This window comes from Rhipicephalus sanguineus, chromosome 10 (genome assembly GCF_013339695.2).
Source record: "Rhipicephalus sanguineus isolate Rsan-2018 chromosome 10, BIME_Rsan_1.4, whole genome shotgun sequence".
Classification (NCBI taxonomy): Eukaryota; Metazoa; Arthropoda; class Arachnida; order Ixodida; family Ixodidae; genus Rhipicephalus; species Rhipicephalus sanguineus.
Genome location: NC_051185.1, coordinates 59072306 through 59098190, shown reverse-complemented (window position 1 = coordinate 59098190; position 25885 = coordinate 59072306). Strand labels below are relative to the sequence as shown.

At 46.6% G+C, this 25885-nt stretch overlaps 1 protein-coding gene across 1 annotated transcript in view; it reads left to right on the top strand.

Moving 5' to 3' along the window:
* Window positions 1-25885, top strand: part of LOC119406415 (corticotropin-releasing factor receptor 2) — a 239329-nt gene that overhangs the window by 186559 nt on the left and 26885 nt on the right. Inside the window, exons 2-5 of the mRNA XM_037673160.2 lie at window positions 10005-10244; window positions 16499-16593; window positions 17060-17175; window positions 18497-18629. Of these exons, the coding sequence (XP_037529088.1) occupies window positions 10005-10244; window positions 16499-16593; window positions 17060-17175; window positions 18497-18629 (584 nt within the window). The remainder of the gene's footprint in view (window positions 1-10004; window positions 10245-16498; window positions 16594-17059; window positions 17176-18496; window positions 18630-25885) is intronic.

Genomic DNA, 25885 nt, shown 5'->3' with positions numbered 1-25885 from the left:
GCTCGCTCCTGTTTCATCAAATGCAGAACTTAAGTGCGCAATGCAAATACCGAAGCTAGCCTCGTTATTACAGAAAAAAAAATAGTACAAAAAAAATGACGTCTCCTCTGAAGATTTAAGAACTACTATACCAGTCGTAAGTTTGTTACGTCTTTGCGTGAAAGATACGTTTGCGTGCGTGCCATTATAACGATAACGCTTCTCATCCGCCAAGGTGGTCTAGTGGTTACGGTACTCGACTGCTGACCCGAAGGTCGTGGGCTCGAATCCTGGCCCAGGCGGCCGCGTCTCGATGGTGGCGAAATGCTACAGGCCCGTGTGCTGAGATTCAGGTGCGCGTTAAAGAACCCCAAGTTGTCGAAATCTCAGGAGCCCTCCACTACGGCGTCCCTCGTAATGAGGTCGTGGCTTTGAAACGTAAAACCCCAACAATTACATTATAACGATATCGCTTCTGTTGCATAACTTCGACGTTCGAATGTCGGGTAATAAGCGTTCGAGTGAGGGCGGTTTGAAGTAATAACGACATAAACATAGCCCGTAAAGTCTTCTGGCCAACGTAAATTGCGGTGGAAGAGCTTCAAAGGAGCATACGCTACATTAAAAACTTCTCTAGCTTCCACGAAATTTGCGTCCCACCTCTGTGTTGTGTGCTACACAGTTTCGCTGGCCATCCCCCTTCACAGAGTTGAATAGCTCATGATTTTTTCTTTCCCCGCTTGCGCTCCGCGCTTTTAGGTATTGCTGTGATGAAGTGGACGCCAACTGTCCTGACAAATTGGTGAGGCTAGAAAACGCCGAGTTTCCGGATGGCGCCATCCGGCGAAAAAATTCAGAAATTTGATTATTCTCGTGAAGATAGACACGGACAACGTGTCTGTTCATGAAGTACTGAACGACAAGAAACTTTTAGAGGTGCTTGCGTATGTGCACAAATTATCCCATGGTTTTAAAAATCTCAGCCAGTTCTATACCCCTAGTGAAAACTGAACGAACTGTAGAGCATTGAGTTGCCTGTGTTACCCTTGTGTTTTTCTTGTGTTTCTATGCTCTTTACTGCTCTTTTTTGTTATTTCCTTGTGTTTATATGCTCTATTCTTGCGCTGGCGTCCCAAACGTGTAGCCTGCTCGTCTTATGTGCATCAAACGTGGGACCGGCGTGACGCCAGCGCGAATGCATGAGACGATGACAGGGAGGTCCCTTAAACTGATCCGCAAATAAGAACACTTTCAGCCATTCCACTTTGTGAAGGTTGGTGACCAACGGAGCTGACAGGCGCACTCCCACCTCCGCTCTCGTCTGCGTTGTTCACAAGCCCGCTGCTCCAGTGGCGTTCTCACATTGAGCGGTCGACCCATACTTGCCACGCACGACCGCTACAACGCAGAGCCTTCACTCGAGTGCGTTGGCGAAACACGCACAAAACACGTACCGTACCGGAAGTAGTGTTGCAATGCCTCCGGGAATAAATTGATGGCGTCATCGTGCGTGGTGACTATGACGTCATGGTGACGTCACAAGTTTCGGTGATCTGTGACGTCAGGAGAGAGATAATAATTTTTAATGAAATGCCCGGAGAGGTTAGCCTGGTTTGTCGCCTGGCTTGCTACTCCAGGTGTCGGGTGATGTCTACGGTGTATACAATGATCACATATACACCATATACACGCAAATAGTACCTACAGTCACAACGCACATATATACATAAAAAGAGTCATTCATAAGCTTTGGTTAAGCCGAGTGTTCCTCAAGAACGCCAACAGTGCTTTTGTGTTGCGCATCGCACAACCTCTGTCTTGCCACGGGCCGAGAAGGTGCCGCAGCTCCAAGCTCAAGCCGCGTTGCAAATGAAGCCTTCAGAGTCTGTCAATCGGCGTCGTAACGGCAACAGTCGCAGAGTACGTGCTTTAAGTCTTCCCCAGTATTACATATGGTGCACGTGGGTGAGTCCGACAGCCTGATCTTTTGCTTGAAGTATTTCCTGCAGGCAACGTCGAGTCTCAGCCGGTGAATGCAAGTTTCATCTTGCCTTGTTAGTCCTTGTGACATATAAAAGCTACACGTCGGGTCTATTCTGTGCAGCGGTCCGTACTGGTTATTTGCATCGCACCATATTATCAGGATGGCGTCCTTATCTTACGTTTATTTTTAAGTGTAAGGCGTGACGATGAGAACGGAGAGAGGGAGATACACACACACGCTACCGACACGCCCAGTCGTCATTCTTATATTTGACGTCATCGCTCGTTCGGAAGAGGTCACGTGGGTTCTTTTTCTGTTTCGTACACGGACGGACGCCACAAGATCATGGAAATGTGCCGTTTACAGCTCCACCATAAAATTGGATAAGGAAAGGGAGGCGGTGGTATTGGGGACGTTTACGAATTAATATGCATCTTGGGTGCTTATGCTGCGCAGTTTTGCCACTCTGTGAGGCTGTCTTCAGTGTCGGGACACTGAGAGCAAATCAAGGTTCCTTCCTGAATGTATGTAAACGGGATAAGATGATTAGAAACATTTACGCACACTGGAGTGATAGAGTTTGCTAATGCGCTTACATCTGTCACGTTGTTCCGCCATGCCTGAGAAGCGGCAGAGTGCGAACGTTTTTAGATGCGAAGTATCTTAAGGCGGAGCTCAATCCGGTGGTGGTGTGCGGCGTGACCACCCTTACTGCGCATGCGCATACCATCTCCACACACCTCCTCTCCACTCCCCCTAACCATTCCCCCTATCATCTACCGTCTCCACTCACCCTCTCCCATTCCCCTCCACTTTCCTCTCCCCTTCCCTCTCCCATACCCCTCTCCACTTCCCCTCTCCCCTCCCCCTTTCCACTCTTCCTCTGAAACGCGGGTAGACATGCCGAAATTCTCTCCTGCGCAACGCCGCGATGAGCTCGAGCGCATGCGCGTCCCCTCCCCTTCTCTCTCCTCTCCTACGCTGCCCCCTCTCGCCCACCTGTCGACCGCGTTCCCCGCTCGCCCTGTGAGAATTAACGGCCAGGCTAGATGGAAGGTACGACGCGCGTAGCGTCGCTCTTCGCGTTCCACGACGCGAGCGCGGTAGCATGCCCAACGAACGCCAACGGAACGCGATCGTGCAAGTGCTCCGGCTTCGCATCTACTCATGGTCCCCTTTAGCGGGAGATGGTGTAATTTTTTGTGTGCCTTGTGTGTGAACATTGTTGTCGACACGTGGACGCTATGCATGACGTGAGAACATTCATTTTATAAGGACATTGCCGTGTGTGAGTTTTACAATACTCTACTTTTATTTATAAGTTCGTGACGCAAAATTAAAAAGGGAAGAGGAGTAGTCGGAGCCATGTATAAGCACCAACCTCTCCTTGAAGACATTTAATAATAATAAAAAAGCGGAGCTGAAAACTAAAGGTGGAGGATGATGCATGTCTATATAACGGTGATATTAGGACTTAAATCAGTCGTTGCAAATATGGTTCCTGATTTTTGGAATTAAGGAACATCGCTCGCTCAGGACTGCGATATTATGTCACTAAAAAAACATAAATGTATTTGTATGCTAGGCGGCTTGATTATTGAAGAACATTAGAGAGAACCTGTGCCACTTTTGTTCGTGAAATGAATCAATGCTTCATTGGAACGCGTGTGCAATCGGCTCCAACCACTGCACCCATTTATCGTTGTTGCCCGTGGTGTTCTGGCTTTTCGGGCGACAGCCTACCGCTCTCCCATAATGTATACTCCCTGTCACAAGTTCTTCGCAGCACTGCCAAAAGTACACCCGTCCAGAGCCGCGTATCCCCTTGAAGGGGTATACGGCTCTGCTCCAGTCCAATCTGGACTGTAGGAGCACAGCAAATAGTCCCTCAAATATTTTAGCGTCCTAGGCTCTGTTCGAAATCACAAACACTGAAATTTAAAACACATAACTGATATAATTAAATTATAGAGTGCGTTTCGATCCGTCGGGAAAATAATATACAAGGACCGCACGGACAGAGTTCTGTGGTGGTCGTTTTCAAGCAACTCGTGCGACGCCATCTTTAGGCAAGATGGCGTCGCACGAGTTGCTTGCTTCGACAGAAGCTGTGCTGCCTGGCTGCCGTCCATAGGCGTGCGTAGGGTTCTCCATCAGGGGGGGCCAAGTTTGAAAGAGGGGGAGGGGGAGGGGCCTGACCTTTTCCTTCCCCTTTTTTGAACAAGTCAAAGGAGACGAGCTCCGCCATGGAGGCATAAATGAAAATGAAGCGATGACGTGGTTCTCACGATGGCCTGCCATTGGTCCCCGGCTTTCCGAGAGTAAAGACGAAGTAAACAGTTCTTCGAATGCAACATCAGGGGTCCTCAGATGCCATATCGTCAGGAAGAATGCGTAGCCGTTACCCTGCGCATTGAAAAATGACGTGAAAGGAATGCGTAGAGCTATATATGAGGCAGAATCGGTGCCCCCCTTCAGATGACTAGCGGTGCGACCCTTTTGTCCCAGACACGTGCAGCACATACCCGCATACCACGGTCCTGAGCCAGTTGAGTCATAGTCGATATTAACCCATGAAGGGCGAGAACAGAAGTCAGAGGTTTTAACGCGAAAGCGTTAAGCAGTCCGTGTCACAGAATGCACGGTGCCGGCATCAGCAACGTTGACGGTGAGTGACGAATCCCGACGGATGCAAAGAATAAAAAATCGGGATTCGAGTCGCAATAGAACCCAGGCATTCTGCGTGGCAATCAAGTATTCCGCCACAGAGCCATGCCATGTCTCGAAGTTGCTTTAAAAAATACATTATGCAGGCGTCATGCCAGGGCAACGTCACTTGTGGTTGCAGTATTCGCACTATGTAATAAACATTACATATGTACTTCTATTACTCGACAAGCTATACTCAAACGTTGCTCGACCCCGGAGGAATAAGCTCACGAACGCCGCGAATGATATGCACATCATCGCCGCCATATAGCATGCATAGTTTCGCTAAAACTGACTTCTGTGCGATAACGCAAGTGCTGACGTTACGTCGATCCCTAATGAGGTACCTTTTAAGAGCCAGTGAAGTCGACATGGCTGATAAGCCCACGATGTTTACGCCGCTGCCCCATTTACACAAAACATGTCGATCCACCCTGTAACAGTTGGCTAAAAGCCAAAACAAATGCAGCATGGGCTGCTACTCGCTGACTGTTTCGCATTAAACCGATTCCCAATTGCCTGGGATCTGGTGTATCTTTTTTTTTTTTTTTTACACAGACGAGGCCACCTGTCAAACCTACGGGGACGGCTGGGCAGCGTCCCGGCCAACTCCGTTTTTTTTTTTTTTTTTTCATTTGCGAAATTGGGAAGCTGTCATTTCCACGAATAGTGAAATGAAACAAATTGGGCGTCTCCCCTCACAGGAAGGTTTTCTTTTTTTTTTCGAAACCCTCGGCAGCTAATTATCTCTCCATACAAGGCGGACGTTGTGGGGAGAAACAGTAGAACCCCCGACTCGCGATAAGTTATTGCTCGCAATGTCTCTGCTAACGAGCTGCGCGGAATCATCCGAAAAAGGAAGCCATCTCGTAGCCAAACCGCGGAATGGGTGGAAGCTTTCTCTAATAACCGATGTGCGGTATGTAGATTCTCTGTCTTTGTCTATATTTGTCTTTTCTTGATTTGCTGTTTTCTCTGACGGGAAACTGATGCGTTTTTTTGGAGCGTCCCATTTCTCCAGCGCCTGGACCTGACGGTTCGGTTCCGGCGAGAGACAGCGCATTTGTCAACGGGGCTTCCCCCTAGAGAAGAAGTGCAGGGCGGTATCTCACGAAAAAAAAAAAGAAAAAAAAGATGGCGCAGGTGCGTTCGGCAATCCTCTGATACTCGCCCGTGGTCCAGTCTGCTGCCGCCCAGAGTACATATAGCTTCTTCGTTTCGCTCCTTCTTTTGTCTATTTCCAAAAAAAAATTATTTTTGTCTCTTCATTATGCCTCCGTATGCGGAAATGCGGCCTTCATTGAAATATGAGTCCGAGCTATTCTGCAGTCACACATTTTTCGTTTCTGGTTCCGCCGTCTGCTCCGCGGTAATGGCGAATCTCGCGGGAATGTGATTTTCCAGACCAGAAGCCGAGCATAATTTCGCGCTAGAGAAACGGAAACTTCAGCTATAGCAAAAAGAATAGGCATCACAAACGTTCTTACTTTGCATCTTTTCCCCTGTTTTGTTAATGTCCCGTCCTTATTATTTTTTTCATCTTTTTATTACACACGAGTGTCTCTCGTATCTTCCCTTTCATGGTGTTTTTTTTTTCCGGCTCTTCGCTGCATACCGCCCTGGTGGGATTTCCATTTCTGGTCCTCCTTGCTTTTTTTTTTCCTCTTAAAACGTGTTATCCATCTTGATCTTGCAATGATAAAGTGCCCGACAACTGCTGCTGCGGCCGTTCCACTTTCGGAGAAAGCTTGGCCACAATTTTTCGCAGTTAAGCTGTAATGTCTGCCTCGCCAATCAGCTCGGGACTTGTTTCGCGGTATCTGTTATCTCGCTCCCAGCGATCGTAGTGATAAGCGACAGAAGTATGGAATGCCAACTTGCAAAAACGGTCTGGAATGCTCTAGTTGTGTAAGGCCACAGCGGATCATAATAGGTGCTTCCACGCTTGAAATGACGAAATAATTCCTTCAAATGGGAACGATGGCACTGTCAATAATGTGCCAGTTGGGGTAGTCACTAAGTAGTTGGGGTGTCATAAATGGAGGTGTCAATAAATATCCTTACATGAGGTAGATGGTTAAAGTAACTGGCACAAGCAATAGCCAGTCATGCTGAAGGGGAAGATCGACACGTCATAATCTGTTCTGAATTAGAAGGGTTCTAATAACCACGATCTTTTTTTATTATTGTTCTTTCGTTTCCTTTTATAACGCGCATTTCTTGACTCCTGAATGGTGTGCTGACGTTAGCTAGCGTTTGCTAGTTCCCCATTTGCTAGTAATGCATAATGGGAAACGATAACTCCAAAATTCAATATATACGATCGCTTGATTCAATGTGCTTAGCCTGAACCAATCATCGTGGATTGAATGCTCGATTTAACAAGTTTATTTCTGTAATACGTTTAATTGTAATGGCAGTGAAGTCAACATAAACTTCCAAAGGCGTGTGTATATAGGCCTGTATGCTACTCTCTATGGAAAAGTGGGTTGGGGCACACAGACCAGTGAAGAGAAAGATGGGAAAAGAAATAACAGGAACATGAAAGAGGCGGGCTTGGATACGTACGTGTAGCTACCATTGCAGCTGTCCTGCCTTTGTGCTCACTAGGGCCCGTATTTCGAGGACCACCGACTTTTCCTTCTTTTCGCATCAACCTCCGATGACTTCTCGCGGCAATAGAAACAGGCCTCTTTGCCGTGAAGTTGTGTCAGAAGGAACTGAGCAGCACGTTACGACATACCCGCCTCCCAGACCTTCCCTCTAACTATTGAAGGACTCGCGATGGCTCTTAGCTAGTGATTAGCGATAGCAGCTCCCACGGAAGCGAGGCTTTTCGCGAGTAGGCGACGCCTCCCTGGCTTGCAGTCCGTGAAAAGGTCAGCTGCACAAGTAAGTGTAGCTGCACATCGACGCTGCATGTACTCTGTAACCTTGCGAGCTCATCATTATCAGCCGTCCTCCTACCACTACCGTCGGCATACACTTCGCTGGTCCGTATTACGTGTGTGGTTACCAATGGCGAGCGAGCTGGGAAGAGGGCGCGAGAACTCGGGGTCTTTTGAATTGGGACGCCAGAAACCAGAGACGGACTTCAGTCTGAAAGGATTGGGACCCTCTGCGTAGAGTTCTCGCAAGTCGACAAAGAACTTCGCAGAGACGGGAAACGTTTTAGTACCGATAAGAGACACGCGCTGCATTGACATAACAGTAGAAACAGTATTCAGTTCGGCGAAGGCAGGGTTCGGCTGCCTGTGTTCACGTTCCCGCGACAGAAAAGACGCGTTCGCGGAGTTCATGTCTGAACATACTTGTCCTCGTTCTGCTATTGTTTCTTTCTCTCTATCTCTCTTTCTCTTCTGGAGTTGATGACGTCACTCTGGTGCTGTAATGCTCCGGACCTATATTGTGTTCATACGCGCTAATTTTGGTTCGCCAAAAACCTAAAGGCGTACTCAAGAAGCCCGCGCTTCTGCTGTACCGATACCTATATCTTCCACAATTTGAATCACTTACTGTTATAAACCGTCAACAAATCGGTCAAAATATAATTCTTTTCCAATGTGCCGCAGACTACATTAAGTGAGAGTCGAGATAACAAGTGGGCGTTTCACAGCGCGGCAGGTGGAGAACCTTGTCGAACATTGTAGTACTCAGGGGCATAGAGGCGTGCGCACACAGGGGCATATGAAGGAGGGGGGGGGGCACCCCTAATACTTCGTCTTTGCACAGCGTTCTCATCCCCCCCTCTCCCAATAGAGAACCCTTCGCGCGCCCGTGCTCAAGCGTTATCAGGTGGGCTAGTTTGAGTGAATTACGGCGAAACAACGCGAACGGTGGGACAGCGGAAAACCGACGCAGGGACAAGCGCTCACTTTTTTGTGGTGGTTGTTCTCTGTCTTGCATATACTTCGCCATCTGCGATACAGAAACCAGTTTATAGTTGGCGCTTCGTCCTGTGGGTTGTTCCGCTCTTGTTCGCGCCGTTTAGGCATATTGTAGTGCTTTCTGCGTGATAGCGTGCGTAGCAGCACTGAGCAAGCCGAAAGCAGCACTGATGAAGTCGCATTAAGTTTACGCGGTGTTCACGTTATGCAAACCTCAATGTCCTGCTTCCTCTCTTTTAGGGGCGAAGCTCCTTAAAGCGGCACCCGTTCGTCCCTCGTAGTGCGTAACCAGTCTTAACGCTAGTACCAGATCTTGACCTCCAAGGTGGTGCCGGTGGGAGATTTTTCCTGTGCGTTGTTGAACAATAAAAAATTCGCAGCGTGCGCGTTAACTAAAAGCCGAATTCTTCTGTCTCTCATTCCCCATTAGCAGCCATTGGCATGTTCCAGTAGGAAACGTTAGTAGAAGTAGAAGTGTAAGTGTTAGCTAAAAGCCGACTTCTTCTGTCTCTCATTCCCATTAGCAGCCATTGTTTACCTCCAAGGTAGTGCCTGGTGAGATTTCTCCTGTGCGTGATTAAACAATAAAAATTTTGTTCAAAACGCCGTTGATTGATGAAATAAACCAACGAAAGACGCCAGATGTTTTATAAAAGCAAAATGAAAGAACGCCAGATGTTTCTAAAGCAAAACGAAAAGACGCCAGCTGCTTAACGAAAGACGCCAGATGTTTTCTAAAGCAATGGTTTTCTAAACAATGAAAATTCACAGCCTACATGTAAAATTAAAGTGAGCTGCAAGTCGTCATAACTCTCATCGAACCTTTAGTATAAGCGCGCCCGATCTCACGTCGGTGATGATGTACTGGGCAGAATTCACGGAACATTTACGGTTTACCGATGAACCTCCGCAGCTTCGCCCACTCATCATCATTCACTCCGTGGATATGCTGTGATTTTTTTCTTACTAGTACAAGGCAGCTCGACCTACGCAGTACTGGCTGCGTAGCTCGAGCACCAACTGCGAACTTTGATCATAAAGGCGCGGTCGCGAGCGCTGGCGCGCGCGCTATCTCGACAGACATCAGTAGACGACTCGTATACCAATGTTACGTGACGTGCTCTCAGCGCTTACTTCGCGTTGAGGCCAGAAACACCACGAAAGCCGCGTCGCTCCCTGGAGCGGCCGTATTCCCTTACACCAGTGCTTTGTAGAGCTACGCGAGATCGGATCCAAAAGAGCTGCTAGCGTTACTTCGTATAACACTCCAATTTGTTGCTGTCGCATTTATTGTTTCGCCCTTGCAGCGAAACAGTGATTTTTTTCAATAATGTAAAAAGTTGGGCGAGTCGGTTGTGTGTCGTTTTCTCGCGCCCCTCAGTCATCATGATCAGCGATTTTTTTTACTACACATAACCTCAGGAGTACTTTTTTTCTGCGTGCAGGAATATCCTTGGCAGTGGAACCACTCTCGGTGCGTCACACTGCCGGACCAGAACATCAGAGCCAGCAGCCGCTTGCACACGAACCTGACATTCTTTTTGGGCAAGGTTGCCCATCCGCTTGGGACTCCTTCACTTGCTGGCCGCCCACCGAGGCAGGAAGGGCGCTGCGCAAGCCGTGCGCGCACATCATCGCCTCTCTGGACATCTCATTGGCCGAGTCGGACGCTTCTCTAGCCAAAGGTAAAACGCGCCTGACCAATCGAGACACGTGTTAAACGACAACCAACGAGAGTTCTTTTGTAGTCGTCTCAGCTTTCTAGATAGGCGCACTCTTCGTGCACAAAGGGTGCTTGGACCCTGGTCGTGCCCAGACATCATCATCATCATCATCATCAGTCTGACTGCGCCTATTGCAGGACAAAGGCCTCTCCTTTGTTTCTCCAGTTAAAACAGTCCTTTGCTTGCAGCAACCGCGTTATCCCCGCAAACTTCTTAATCTCATCTGCCCACCTAACGTTCTGACTCCCCCTCGCGCGCTTGCCTTCTCTTGGAATCCAGTCTGTTATTCTTAATGACCGGCGGTTATCTTGCCTACACCCTACATGCCCTGCCCATGTCCATTTCTTCTTCTTGATTTCGACTATGATGTCCTTAACACCCGTTTCTTCCTTGACCCACTCTGTCCCTTCTGAAACACTCTTCTTGTCCCTTAAGGTTACACCTATCATTTTTCTTTCCATGGCTTCGCTGCGTCGTCCTCAATTTAAGTTGAACACTTTTCGTAAGCTTTCAGGTTTCTGCTCCGTAGGTACACGATACAACTGTTACTTAACCAGACAAACGGAGATGAAATATGAAGACACAACGCGATATTCTAGCAGACGACGAATTCGTGAAATTTCTTGTGAATAGTATAAGCGATAAGCATTAATTTCTACTCTCACAATGTTTACATGGCCTGTTCATGCTCCTTGCTGACGCGTTTTAGTCAAATAACTTTTTGCCCTTCCGCAATCCATAGAGTTGCTCTGTTAGTGACTTGCAATTATGTGATGACCTTCCCCCAATATGTGGCATTTTCATCATCAGTTAGTCATTGCTGCTACAACTACCTATAATACTGAAGTGCATGCTCATATCCGGGGCCGTAAACTCGCATATTTTGCATTTTATTAAAGAGAACATGCCCTGAAAGAAACATCATTTCTCTTATGGAAGTTAACAAAAATTTTCGAACATGAGTCTCTTGCTATTGCCAAGAAATTTGAAGTATATATGTGGTGGTCGAGTTTAAAGTGTACATGATGTTTTTCTTTTTTTTTAAGAAACGATGACAATCTCAGCTGCTGAAGTAAGTAAACAGCACCGTATCGAAAGGAGGTGGGCTCAAAGCATTTCACCAAACGTACAACAGCCTTCCTCGGTCGTGCGTGAAGTTTGCTTTGTAAAATTGTGCAGAGCTGTCGCGAAGGTTCAAACTTATACGGAGTAACAGGCGTCGCTAACGTTCGTCTTCTCCATTTGAATAACTAACACGAATATTCGCACTTATATTTCGCGTAGACGGCTTTTCTGTCGCTGAGTGTTGCGTAAGAAGGACTGCGACGCTTTCGCCCGCAAGTTCACTCAGCACAAAGCGCCCTATGTACATGATCCACGCATGCGCATTACTCATAACTTTCACTCCTCTGGTTTACTCGTGCTACCGTACATTGTAAACTTGAGTCGCACACAAAGACGAAAGAACAGAAAGGACGACAGAGTCGAGCGCTGTCGTTCTTTCTGCCTTTTCGTCTTTGTCTGCGCTGTATGCGAGCGTACGATGGAATACAAACCAGCCCGAACTCAAACCTTGCATCAGTAACGTAGACGCCTTCCACCTAAAGAACGAAAAAGCAATGGCTGGACCTGCTTGCTACGGTGCAAGGGCCGCGCGTGAGCATCCTCCGTGGCTCAGAAAAAGCCTCGAAGAAATACACGGAGGGTATAGAGAGTTTTCGCTGAGCGTCTGTGATCCGCTACGCTCAGCCATACGTACAGTGACGATTTGCATACGGACGTTGAGCGGGAACACTAGCGCGCACGCGCGCGATGTTTGTGCCTTAACACCTATGCCTTCACATATACGACTAGAAGCAGCCTTCAGACATACGCCTACGTCCTGCTGCAACGGCGTTTGAGCGTGGATACGTCTCTACGGCAGCTTCGTACTGGCTTTCTTATACAGCCGGGTACGAGACTGCAGTCTAGTCGGGCTTTTTATTCAGTGCTCTGTAGTGCTCTGCGGGCTGTGCAACATCTGTCGACTTGATTCATATTCTTACGTTGTTTCGCTCCGCGTTCTTTACCAAGATGCAGTCTTCGTTGCAGAGCCGATTGAACAAAGCGTGAAAAAAAAAATGCGTAAATTTAGGGCTTCTTTCTCGTCTTGCAGTCAGTCTGACTGCATTATTTCCCCGCCAATGGCAGACGAGCTTTGTGCGAACTCAGCTCACCGCAGTTCACTCTGCAGTGCCTGTGCCCGCTACGCTTGGGCGGAGCTTGTGGCATGCGTCATTCAGCTAACTGTGTCACTCAAAACTGTCGTCCTTCTTCTATTCTGTCAGAATCCTAGGCGGAGTAATATGCAAATGTGTAATGGCAGTATAACAGTGAATGCGCCCGTAGTGGCCTTTTAAATTGCAAACGTTAGATGATGGAAGAAGTGGGTAGGACGGGCTGGCGGGCACGTTGCTGTCGTACTGTCAGTGGCTGCGGGCTTCGTCGTCTCGATTCAAGCTGACGAAAACGCGATTAGACCTGGCACCAGGCAGAACACGACAGCTTAAGAACTATGAAAATGTTCTCTCGACGACGCTTTGTAAAACTCTTGAACTTCGTCCATACATGGTTTGTCAGTTTACGCAATCTTTATATACTATATAGTTAGGCAGCTGACAGACGGCCACACAAATACGCTTACGGAACAACGAAAAAGGCACACGTTCCGTTGAATGCCTTCGCTCAGTTTTATTATGTTAACACGGTGTAACGTGCCGACGTGAATATTAACGAGCAAATATTTTACCAGGGCGCCACAATGGAAGATTGGGCTGGAGATCGTCGTTGGTAAAAGAAACAAATTTTTTCGTGTACCGTTAAGTGGTCGTTATAATACAGAAATAGAATAGAGAGTTTTAAATGTCTGTTTCAAGTGATGAAATCATACGAGAGACGTATTTGACAGATCTATGGGAGACAATCACACGTCTACGGAGACAGCTCAATGTTACAGCCGTTCTTGTGAAAAATTTCCGAAATGCACTGCGCAGTGTCTCTCCGCAGTGCCTCTTCCATTGTGAAAGGTGCGAAGGACGAGAAATAACACACTACAGGGCCGAATTCAGAAAGCGTCTTCGTTCGTACGCGCCTCATTGAAATTGGCTAACCGGCTTCACTAATTATATGCCCAACATGACGATTGGCTGAAATTTTCTCTTGCGATCAATTCTATCAAGGCGTGTGTGTGTGCTGGTGTGTATGTGTGTTTGTGAGTGAGTGAGTGAGTGAGTGAGTGAGTGAGTGAGTGAGTGAGTGAGTGAGTGAGTGAGTGAGTGAGTGAGTGAGTGAGTGAGTGAGTGAGTGAGTGAGTGAGTGAGTGAGTGAGTGAGTGAGTGAGTGAGTGAGTGCGTGCGTGCGTGTGTGTGTGTGTGTGTGTGTGTGTGTGTGTGTGTGTGTGTGTGTGTGTGTGTGTGTGTGTGTGTGTGTGTGTGTGCGTGTGTGCGTGCGTGCGTGCGTGCGTGTTCTTTTTTGTGACTCTACGAATCCAAGGACAGAGCACGCGCCCTTACGACGCGCAATAAAACCTGTCCGACCAACAGACAACGGACGAATAATAAGAATAGGCAATACCACAAACGCCGATTTTCCGACTAATGGCTAATGTCCAGCTTCACAGACATGCGTATCAGCTGTGTAATATACGCATGTGTGTAACTGAAACCGAACCGTTAATATGCAGGTGTTTTTTCGCTGCTGGTCTGTTTCCGCCACCGCAGTCGTGTTTCATTAGGGATCACCGACTAACTCTTACTTATGCCTTTAGACGACACGACCGTTGTTTCGCCCTTATTGCACCGCTCGGTGTTAAAGTAAAACGTTGCACTACCTATTCATTAACGAACAGTAGGTGGTAGACAGCCATTATTGCAGAGTACGAATACCAACTTTCTTACGCAAGGTCAAGCGCGAACTGAAGCGCCATTCATTACGGGGCGAGTCAAATCACCGCCGAGACGTTCGATTGAGTCGGCTTTGTTATATATACCAATCTCGTCGATTCGCCTTCTTATTTTTTCTCTCTTCGAGGCGGCCACCGCGTTTTGCCGTTAATGAGCGGTTGGCTCAACGGGCGACCTCGTATACGGCTGCGCCTGTCGACCTCCTGGAGCGGAATTAATTGTGCCACCACGCGCCTTCGAAGTAAGAGGCTACACGGCGCCCGGACCATGGAGACGCGTCTATTGTGGGTTTGGGCCGACGTGATCCCGTATCTCGAGCAGCTTCTCCTGTCGCGCGAGGCATCGCGAGAATAGAGAGCACACTGAAAGGAGAAGTGGGGAGACGGAGACGAGGCTGTGTATAAGACTATATAGTGCTGTAGACACGGTCGACCGGCGCTTATTGGACGAAAGTGCGAGGTGACGTAATAGAAAGGGCATGACGACACGACAGCGTGAAGATGCGCAAGAACACTGACGGGAGGAGGGCGGATGGAGAGAAGACGAAGAAGAAGGAAAAGAAAAAGAGAAAGAAGAAAAAGGAAATATGGGCTGAAGGCGGATCTACAGCCTCGCAGGCAAAGCCAATGAGAACTACGTGTTCTTACAGGAACCGAAGCATGTCTCCGAAAGCGTGGACGCGTGTACAAACTGAGAAGTAACCTTTGTCTTTTGTTCATTTCTCGTATATGCCGTCGGCAGCGAGGACCGCGGAAGATTAGACGTGGAGGGTCAATTCGCGCCCATTTTCTTTCCTAATTAAGCGCGTGACTCGGTAGCCGCTTTTTTTTTTTCCTTCAAAGCGGAAGCTTTACTGCGCTTGGAGAAAGAATAAGTGTTATTAGAATACATTAGTGAGCAAGTTTCGCGATGTCAGAAGGAAGCAGAATATGGCGCATCGCTTTCTAATTAATTGTGTCTCGTAGGAGGCGCGTTCAGTATGCCATGTGTCACGCCTCCCTCTCTTTCTTTTATTCCAACGATTAACAGCAAGTACTAAAGGTGACTATAAAAAACACGTTAGTTCGGGCGAATAGAGGAACTTTTCTGTTACATTTTGCATCAGTGTGTAGTCCTAGCTGTCTTGCTGGAATGGGAACAGTGGAATCCGTGCCTTGTTTGACAACACCGACGTGAAAAAAACTTGGAGGACGCTTGAGCTTCGCCTTCAAGAGTAGAACGCGACAGCGTAATCGGACCCCGTGCGCATCGCCTTCACAAATGATATCGTCGCTTCGGTTATCGGTGCATGCCTCAACCGTGCCGTAAGGAAACGAACGCGTAACGCTGGTCGTTTCAAACTATCCTAGAATGCCTACTGCAAATACAGTTGCGAAGTCCCCACTGCGCCATAATTCTTCCTTTTTGCGAATAAGCGAAGGCCCCGCTACGCGTCCGTAAGGCAACACGCGAACCTATGCAGCTGTTCACTTTTTTTGATGATTTTGCAGCTGATGATGATAAAATATGTCTGAGCTCTTCGTAATGAGTGGGCCTTTAAAACGCAAAATCGTTGCGCAATTCACATGCTTTGACGCCTGGCGCGATTCTACGCTTTTGACACGCAATATTACACGCGTTAAGGTGACTCATTCCACTAAATGACATTCATGTAGTGTTTCTTTTCTTTTCGAAGCAGCTTCAAGCAATATCGTGGCTCTGTGGTAGAACACCTCCTTGCCACGCATATGGCCTGGATAAAATTTTTGTCATTTATTTTATTTGCATCTTTCGCGATTTCTCGGTGACGAACAAGACGATGATTTTTCGCTCACAACCAACGACGCCGACACCGACGCCAACGCCGGAATTTCTGCGAAACGAGCTCTTTAACGCTGTCGTGTTAACACACAGCGAGACTGATGGGAGCTAAGCACTGTTTATTGCACCTTTATCGTTATAAATTTGACTTTTCGTGCTAGTCATCTGCGGACTAATTCTCCAAATGCTCTCCTTGTCCACTATATTGGCTTGAGCTGACAGCACGCAAAAGAACAATGTTAGATTGAGGTGTCCGCCAGGAACCTAACCATGGCAAGCGAATGAGAAAGGTGAGGCGTATACAAGGCCCAATAACGATTCCCGTTCCACTCAAACTCAAACCTGAAAAGTACTCCTAGCTTTTCTTTTTCGTCGGTAGAGTCCCGTTTTTCTGACATAAGCTTACGCGCAGTGTATTGCATTTTTCTTAGAGCTTCCGATGACGACCGCACCTCTGTCTCGTGATTTGCCCAGGCCTCTACGCCTACCGAGTGTGCGGAGATGACGGCAACTGGCTGTGGGGGAACTGGACCAACTACACCGAGTGTCTCGGTTTGATCAATCAGCAGGTGAGAGCAGCCGCAGTGGCGGTATACAGGTTACTGGTTACATTCCACTGCATTGCTCACGTACCAGAGTTAAAAAAAAACAGGTAAACGTTTCGGGAAAGCGTCTTGGGAAAGCATAGCATATGACATGGTGCGTAGACTCTTAAAAATAGGTAGTAAAAAGTGTAGTAACGGCAGCACTGTCTACTCCCTTGACACATTTTCTCCTTTAGAAATATAGGAGAGCAGGCCCATAGCCACGAATTTTTTTCGGGGGAGGGGGGGGGGATATCTATCTATCTATCTATCTATCTATCTATCTATCTATCTATCTATCTATCTATCTATCTATCTATCTATCTATCTATCTATCTATCTATCTATCTATCTATCTATCTATCTATCTATCTATCTATCTATCTATCTATCTATCTATCTATCTATCTATCTATCTATCTATCTATCCCTCTCTCCTAACTTCTTGCAGTCCGGTCAGCAGAGCAGTTCCGCCGTCTCCTTGGCAGTCGTCTACATTTTACTACTGTTCTCCCTGCTGTCGCTCATTTTCCTGTCGGCGAGCATGTTCATCTTCTGCTACTTCAGGTAGGACTCGGAATTTTCACGCATCGTTCCAGACATTCCGTGTTTGCAGCCATAAAACTGCCATCGCTGTACTGCCTGCGTCTCACATTGCTTTACACGCCGTGGTAGCTTAACTGCTGAGGTGTTGCGTTCGTGAGACCGAGGACGTGGGTTCGATTACTGGTCACGGCACCCGCATTTCGAATGAGGGCGAAATGCAAGCAAAATAAACTAAAGGATTCGTGTGCTTGTTAACTAACCACAGGTGTTCGAAATTATTCCGGAGTCGTTCACTACGGCGTGTCCCTTGAAAATATGTGTGGTTCCGTGCGTAAAACCCAAAATTTAATTTATAGACAACTACACTCCCTCGTTTTAAAGGTGAGCCATGCAAAGAGACTGCTTGATTTTATTGTTACGCGTTTTGTATCAGGTATGGTTTAGATGTGGAAATGATTTTTTTTATTTATATATGACTTGGTTTGTAACTGTCGCTATTGGGAAGACTGCGACCTATTGAGTTTAACGTGAGGTGGTGGGTAAACGCGCCTCTGTAGTTTATAATGTTTAGTAATGTGATTGAATGCAGTCATTCGGTCCTCCCACTCCCACACATCATGGAGACTCTGACAAGGGACCAACATCTGTCACTGCTACATGTTATACGTATATCCAAATATATACATATATATATATATATATATATATATATATATATATATATATATATATATATATATATATATATATATATATATATATATATTATATATATATACGACCAATCAATGCAAAGACTGTGAGGCACGAGCTCCCTTAGAACATATCCTATGGGAATGCCATGGATAAATACACACTAATGAGAGCGCGGTCTTCACATACAGCCTCCGCGCGCATTTGCGGGCCACCCTGCCCAGCTCAGCTCTGGACGAGCAACCCCGGGCAACCCAGCAGGCCGAGAAAGCCGCTAGGAGGCAAGACCTTCTAGCCGACACCTAGGCGGGAGCCCAGTCCACAAACACGTCGGATGCGCAATAAATATTTTTCCATCCATCCAATTTATATATGAAAAACATGGGAAGGTAGGCTACGTTAGAGCTATCTCTATCATCACGATGTTAATGTTGAAGAAACGCCCAGAAACAAGAAAAACTAGAAAAAATAATAGAAAAAGACAATCAGAAGCATTGTGTACGCACACTATATCTGACGTATAAAGACTACCTCCAAGGGCAGAGTCCAATACATACCGAGTGGTCGCGCAGATTACCACGGGTAGATTTTGTGCGGATGCTTTTTATGCACTTACATATAACGATTTGCCCGTTGAAAACAACCGCAGGTCTCTGGAGTGTCCCAGGACGAGAGTGCATCGCAACCTGATGCTCGCCCTGGCGGTGCATGCGGTCATGCTGGTGGTACTGTCCACGCCGCTTGCGCTTCATCCAGATGCGCCGACGCCCTTCGCGCAAACGGTTTGTTGTTGTTGTTGTTGTTGTTGTTGTTGTTGTTGTTGTCTTTCAACCTGTATATTAACAGCCACGCTGCACTGATTACTTTTAAATCGAGTCAGACCATGATGGATCGATTTGTGAGAGTGAGTGAGTGAGTGAGTGAGTGAGTGAGTGAGTGAGTGAGTGAGTGAGTGAGTGAGTGAGTGAGTGAGTGAGTGAGTGAGTGAGTGAGTGAGTGAGTGAGTGAGTGAGTGAGTGAGTGAGTGAGTGAGTGAGTGAGTGAGTGAGTGAGTGAGTGAGTGAGTGAGTGAGTGAGTGAGTGAGTGAGTGAGTGAGTGAGTGAGTGAGTGAGTGAGTGAGTGAGTGAGTGAGTGAGTGAGTGAGTGAGTGAGTGAGTGAGTGAGTGAGTGAGTGAGTGAGTGAGCGAGCGAGCGAGCGAGCGAGAAACTTTAAGTCTGCAATAATCGATTATGGCTGACTTATCTACTAAGAACAAATCGCTCTGTAACCGAAGGGTGATGATAAAGTTCTGACACGAAAATACCGGCAAGGAAAAGCACGTTATTTAAGCGTGCAGTGTACAAATCAATGCACTTTTTTTAATTTTTTATTGATATGATATATAAGGAGATGTTGGCGCACAATTATGTCGCCGGCTACTCCTTAGCCTTTGAGTGATATCTTAAAGTAAAACATACAGGGCAGTTCATGTAAAATGGAACACTCGGGCACACATATGCAAAAACACACTTATAGGCACATATCACAACAAAATGATAAAGAAATGTTCCAAAGTCAGCGAATGAAGTCTCTGATAATGTCCGTCGTTAATATTTGGTCCGACCAGCACAAAACAGCAGAGCACACGTCTGGTGTTTAAGAAGATATATTCGCTCGTGTGTACATAACAGTCGATGTTTAAATAATACACACGGCGTACGAAGTACAACATGAATAGTATGTCTTTGTCCAGTCACGAGTCATGTTGTACTTCGTACGCCGTGTGTATTATTTAAACGTTTACTTTGAAATAGTGGATTAATTAGATCGTGCTTCATAGGATCAAATCAATCCACTATTTCAAAGTAAACGTTTAAATAATACACACGGCGTACGAAGTACAACATGACTCGTCGTGACAGGACAAAGACATACTATGGTCTAATACGCAGGTACGACATTCCTTTTAGGGAAGGTTGAGTTTAGAACATTTTGGAGCAGAAAACCATGACGGAATCCTCCCCTTGTGTTTGTTCGCCCCATATTTCTCATTCAGCAAGACCATTATCTCGAAATCCCAGGGGCGTCGTCCATCTTGGCGCCCGGCATTATTTATGCATGCCACGCGCACTGTCCCGGAAGCTAAGTGGCGGCGCGATTTGTTGGCGCTAAGACGAAGCGCATCGCGGCATTACTGAAGCAAAGGGTGCAGAATTAGGTTTGACTGTTTTCTCGCAATACATTCTTTTTCTGCGGATGTGTCTAATGGGCTGCACAAAACGAGAAGTCAAACGAATAAAGCTGCGTGTTTTGAGCGTTAAACTCGACCTATTTATGTGGGGACCCGTCTGTGGCGCACTTGATCAACAGGCGATTAAGGTTACGGCTTGAGAGAGTGAGCGAAAACACCGCGTATTTAATGCGTTTGTTTTATGTATTAGCGGAACCATCCAGTATTTACAATGTTAAATTTAAATCCTTCATGACTCATCTTCAGTCCGTACTTATATCTGGTGTGAGACATTTCACTTCTCCTGGGAAAGTATGACTAAACCAAACGTATTGAAGGACTCTGGTTAAACGAAGTTATCAAAGCGGAAACATATAGGGAACTGCCTTCGTGTTGTTGACAGAGAGATTTTTTTTCTTCTGCATTAAGTCACGTTTAAGGCGAGTTTCTTCACATTGGACATATGTGTAGAGACAGGTCCTGATAAACGACAAGAATCGACCTGCGGTGTACCGAGGGTGGCGCAACGGAAATTTAGGAGATTGTGCACTCTGTCGGGGTTGGAGTATGAATATGCGAAATTCAGCACGTCCATAGTTTTAGGTTCAGCGGACCATTGGTCGTTTAGTTATACAGTCGAACCCGCACATTTCGATCTCGCTAAAGAAAGGGGGGGGAATTAGTTTGATATATCGTATAATTCGATATGAAACACTTTAAAGAATTTTCCGTACTTGCAAAGCGAACTTTGGGGCGTAAGTTGGCTTCACGGGACTTCTTCACGATTATGCAAAGAAGGCGGCTTAGGGCAACGCACGGGCTGTTTTTTTATTCTTGTTTTCGCGTCGGGGTTATATGCAGGGGCGGGTTGTAGGCGAGAAAATGCGGTATCGATAAGGCCCTCCTAATCACACCGCTCACTTTCCCAAATGCATGCGGGAAAGTACCCTTCCGAGAAAAAAAGCACACCTCTTGTAAAAGAAAGCCAACTTCTTGGGGCGTGTGTTCGATATGTCAAGTGTTCTTGCTACTTTCGTTCGATGCAGCCCTAAATTTTCCTATATATTGACATTAGAGCATTGTCGTGTTCGAAAATAGTTCGATAAAAGATGATTCCATTTAGACGAGTTCGATATACTCCGGTTCGACTGTATTATGGTAAAAGCCTTAGACGCCTCTCCGAACGCGAAAAGTGACCGTGGGCGTCGTCGGTGTCAACACGAACGGTGCAAAAAGTCGCATGATCAGAAATTACGGCTCGTTGATGTCATCATGACGTCGCATATTGTCACAATTTGTGACGTCATTACGATGCCATGACGACGTCGATATGACGTCATACGATTACGTTATCGCGCGACATCGTCGCTTGGTCAAACGTTGGCCGATCTTGGAGGCTGTGCTTCAAAACCACGAGAGGGTGCAGAAAGCTGCGATGTCTCCAATCGTGGAGGCACTGCAAAGACACGTTAGGCGCGAAAAGCTAGGATCAATACCATCGATTGAGAAGCAGAAGAAGCTAAAGAAGAATAAGAAGGCTTTCGCCTTCGTCTTAGGCGAATGCATAAGAGAGCCTGTGATTTTTTTTTTAATAACAAGCCCCGCGGCCTCCGAGCCCCCTATTCAGAAAGGCGCCTTAGTTCGATCCATAACTTGACTTGAACTCCACGTGTCATCGTAACGCCTACTGTGAACGCGCGCTAGGAAAGGCAGTATGATCGTCCTGGACATGTTTATGTCAGGCATTCCCTTATCTATACCCGACCAAGTCATGGCTTCAAGTAACGAAGCGTTCCTGCACGCTGCGGTAAGTGTATTCGCGTGTAAGTCACAATACGAGCGCGAGTATCGGGCCCCGCTGAATGGAACAACCCGAGTGCTCGATTGCGAACTGGTAATCCGTCACACGGACGCGTGTAACTGTTTATTTGATTACAGCTACAAATAGCCTGGCCCTAAGAACGATCCCGTATGTACTGTTCTTTCGTGGGATTAGCCACAGCACGTGGCAAGCACACGCACTAGATGCAAGAGCAAAACATCTTGGACGTCTTCCGGGGACTCAGGTGTTGGGCCCCGCAGGCCCCGGTGGCCGTAACAGGAAGGACCGTCTCAATCCTAAGCTTCCGGGAAGAGGCTCTGTTCATCCTAGAAAGACTACAGGTAGCCAAAACAGGTGCAGTGTAGGAATTAAGTGCACTTATGGACCGATAGAGAAGGGATCTGGGGGATCTAGGATAGCGCGCGTAGTTTTGCTTGGGGAGTCACGAGCGTTACGGTCGGGTTAGCCGTGGCCTCAGCCCTTAAACCTTCCAGTGCTGATAAAGTTTTTACTACATTTGTAGTTTGACAGCTTGCTTTGTTATGATTGTAGCATAACCTCGGCTGTGTAATTCCATGAAAGTAAACCGGAAAAGTGAAAAGTGTAAACAGAACAGTGGAGCTCTGTAAACAGAGCAAACTGTGTAAACAGAACGAGACTGTTGAACAAATCACATCACATCGATTCCCACGCACAGTGGGAGTCGATGTGATTTGAAGCAGTCAGCGAGAAGCGGCATATACCTCATTGTTTGGCTTTGAGACAAATGAAGGCTTTCGCGTCATGACATGTTCACTATCGCACATGCTTTTCATGCATGCAATCATGAATGTATAATGTGGCATGTGTCATGCTAACGAAACGCATATTCCGGTATACATATACAACGCATGACCTGACATTTACGTTCTTCGAACACTAATGTGATGCCATACCAACTTTCGTACATATCAAGTTGATGAAACGGCCCGTGAGCGTTCAAGACCGTGTCGTGTAAATCATGACGTACACGACATTAACGTCATTACTTTCGTGTTACGGCCCGTCATTTACGACCGGTCCCCACCTGTCATTTGTGTCTCATGGTAGCGTCACTTTATTCTTGTAGCACGAACGTATAATCAAAACCCACGTGATTACTTGTTCCATCTTGTTTGTTCACGCAGAATCTGTTTAGGCGAGCAATATAACAGCGAGCATGGGCACGCCATGCTGAAACCCATCAACCCCGCTATAACGCGCAAGCTGCTTGTATACAAGACATGCGGATGCCAATACGTATTGCCAATGTCTGCTTGAGAGGACTTAAAAAAACGAAGGAATGGATTTGCGAGTCGTCTAAAGAATAGCTCGTTTTGAACGGCCTTTCAGCGGCCGCCGCACTTTAAACGAATTTTTGCAGCCGCAAGCGAGACACCGCGAATAACTTGACTTGACTATTTATTTTCTGTACTGCCAGTGCATCGTCTCAAGTAAATGGCGCGATCGCGCAATAGTTCTGCAGCCGTATTAATGAGGCTTACGTTGACCCTGTTTTCGTCAGCTAATTTAAACGCTGCTTATCTTGCTGCGAACGAAGGAGCATCCCCCGTGATATTCCGGGTAACTCCTTCTCGTAAAGCGCGTCTTCAAGATTTCTCGCATTTTCTGTTGTGTGCAACGAGCCGAAGTCGAAATTCCGAAGGACAGTGCAGAAACAACGTCGTGCACCGTACACATACTGCCATAACTCCTTCGAGTCTGAAGCATTTCGCTGGAATGCTTGTGCTCTCAATGCCAATAAAAGTAAACAAGCGAATAGTTGAGAGTTTGAGCCCTTGACCTTTTCACTGACTTTCGTGGCTTTCTATATCTTGATGTCACGGTCATGCGCAGTGCGAAAGCTGTACACGCTTGAACGTGAACTTACATTGGCCCAATGGAATACAGCTGACTTTGCAAACCGGTGCCTTTTTTTGTTTTTAACCTAATGGCGCAAGTACTGCGTGGTTTAGTTAAAGACACTGGTTAAGTTCTGTTTTGTGCACGGCTTACAGCGACGGCAGCTGACTCTCACTTGTGGCCCGGAGTGACGTGGAGCCAGAAGACCAGATTTGGAAATTTGTGGACGGAATTAGATTATTGGGCACCTTGTGTGTGACTGTCGTCGTTTCAGAATGCGGCTTAGCCTTGGTGGTGCGGCACCTCCTCGGCCCATGGCAAAGCACCGCCTGTGCGATACGCAGCACCAAAGCGCTGCTGGTATTTGTAAGGACTACGCGAATTTGTGTGTGTGTGTGTGTGTGTGTGTGTGTGTGTGTGTGTGTGTGTGTGTGTGTGTGTGTGTGTGTGTGTGTGTGTGTGTGTGTGTGTGTGTGTGTGTGTGTGTGTGTGTGTGTGTGTCTTTACGAATGGAGGGGAACTTAAGGGCTCGTTTTCTTCGTTAGACAAAAGATTAATGAAAACCAACAGACAGTGAATCCAAGGAAATTATAGGGGCGTTATTTGTAGTAATTACGATATAACTATGAGGAAATTAAAGTAGCCGAAAAGACCACTTGCCGCCAACAGGGACCGAACCTACAACCTTCGAATAAGGCGTCCGATGCTCTACCAATTGAGCTACGGCGGCGGTCGTCCTCCTGTTCACTTTTTGGGGTGCATGCAAACGTGGGAGTGTTAGTCAGTGCCACTCGAAGTCATGACGGCGAGTGTGGAACAATCTCATTTTGCCTGCTGGCGTCACGTAGCTGGTGATCTTATTGCGAGCTGGCAGCTGACCAATGATACCTCACAAACTACCTCAATCTTATTTTGCCTGCTGGCGTCACGTAGCTGGTGATCTTGTTGCGAGCTGGCAGCTGACCAATGATACCTCACAAACTACCTGGAGGCATCAAGTCTGTATTATTTGGGTATTATTAGACGCATTATTTGTGTGCATTAGGTATGGGCGAATAGTAAGTTTGAAGTTGGAATCGAAAATATGGTCGAATGATTTCGAATCGAATAGTTCCAATGTCACTTTTTTGGTTGGAATGAAGTGGAAGCAACATTTGTATAGCAGGAAGGTGCAAGTTATAACTGGTACAATAGGTTAGGTTTTAAAAGTTACAATATTTAGCGCATAAAAACCCGTATAACACATTTTTAAACTTACAAAATAATTAATTGAGGTGAAGGTAGTATGTACATTTAACCTTGAAGTGTGGCTTCGAGGCAATGCGAATTCCCTTTGAATGGGTGATTTCACGACATAGCTGCTGCACGCTGCAGCAAAACCATCTTTACAAGAAGTTTTATGTGCTCAAACATACATAAGTTCGTTCATTTCGAATACTTCTAAATTTAGAATAATCTAAATTTGTGACGAAGCGAATTCCAGTACTGTAATGTTCGTTCGAATATTCAAAGCGCCCGAATATTCACCCATCCCTAGTGTGTATATTGCATATATAGCATAGTCATCACCCGACACCTGGAGTAGCAAGCCAGGCTAAGTTCTCCGGAAATATCATTAAAGAACGCTATCTATCTATCGATCACAAGTTTTTAACAGTGACGCCGTCTAAGCCGGCCGCGGAAACTTAGGCGTGTACAAAAAAGCTATCACCTTCATAAACGCTTATGTGCCCCAGATATTGTGCAAATCCCACTAGTCGCCACTGCTCCAATAAAAATGAAGAAGGCAGCGGACGGGCGCCGAACACCAATTAATATTTCTAGAGAGACGTAACCAGCGAATGGTAAAAGATTTATTAAACGGTAGCCCTACTGAAACGTTCCGTGTGCCATTCGAATAATTCCATATGTTTCCATACGGAATCCATATATTTTCCGTATATTTTCCGTATATTTTCCATATATTTCCGTAAGATTCTTACGGAAACATAAGGAATTATTGGAATGGAATACGGAACGTTTCAGTAGGGAGGGATTAACCCAGTGATAAACACCGTGGGCGCAAGTTTCAGATTCGCTGAAACATCTGTACGAAGTGTCTCAGCGGTACGTGCAACAAAGGAA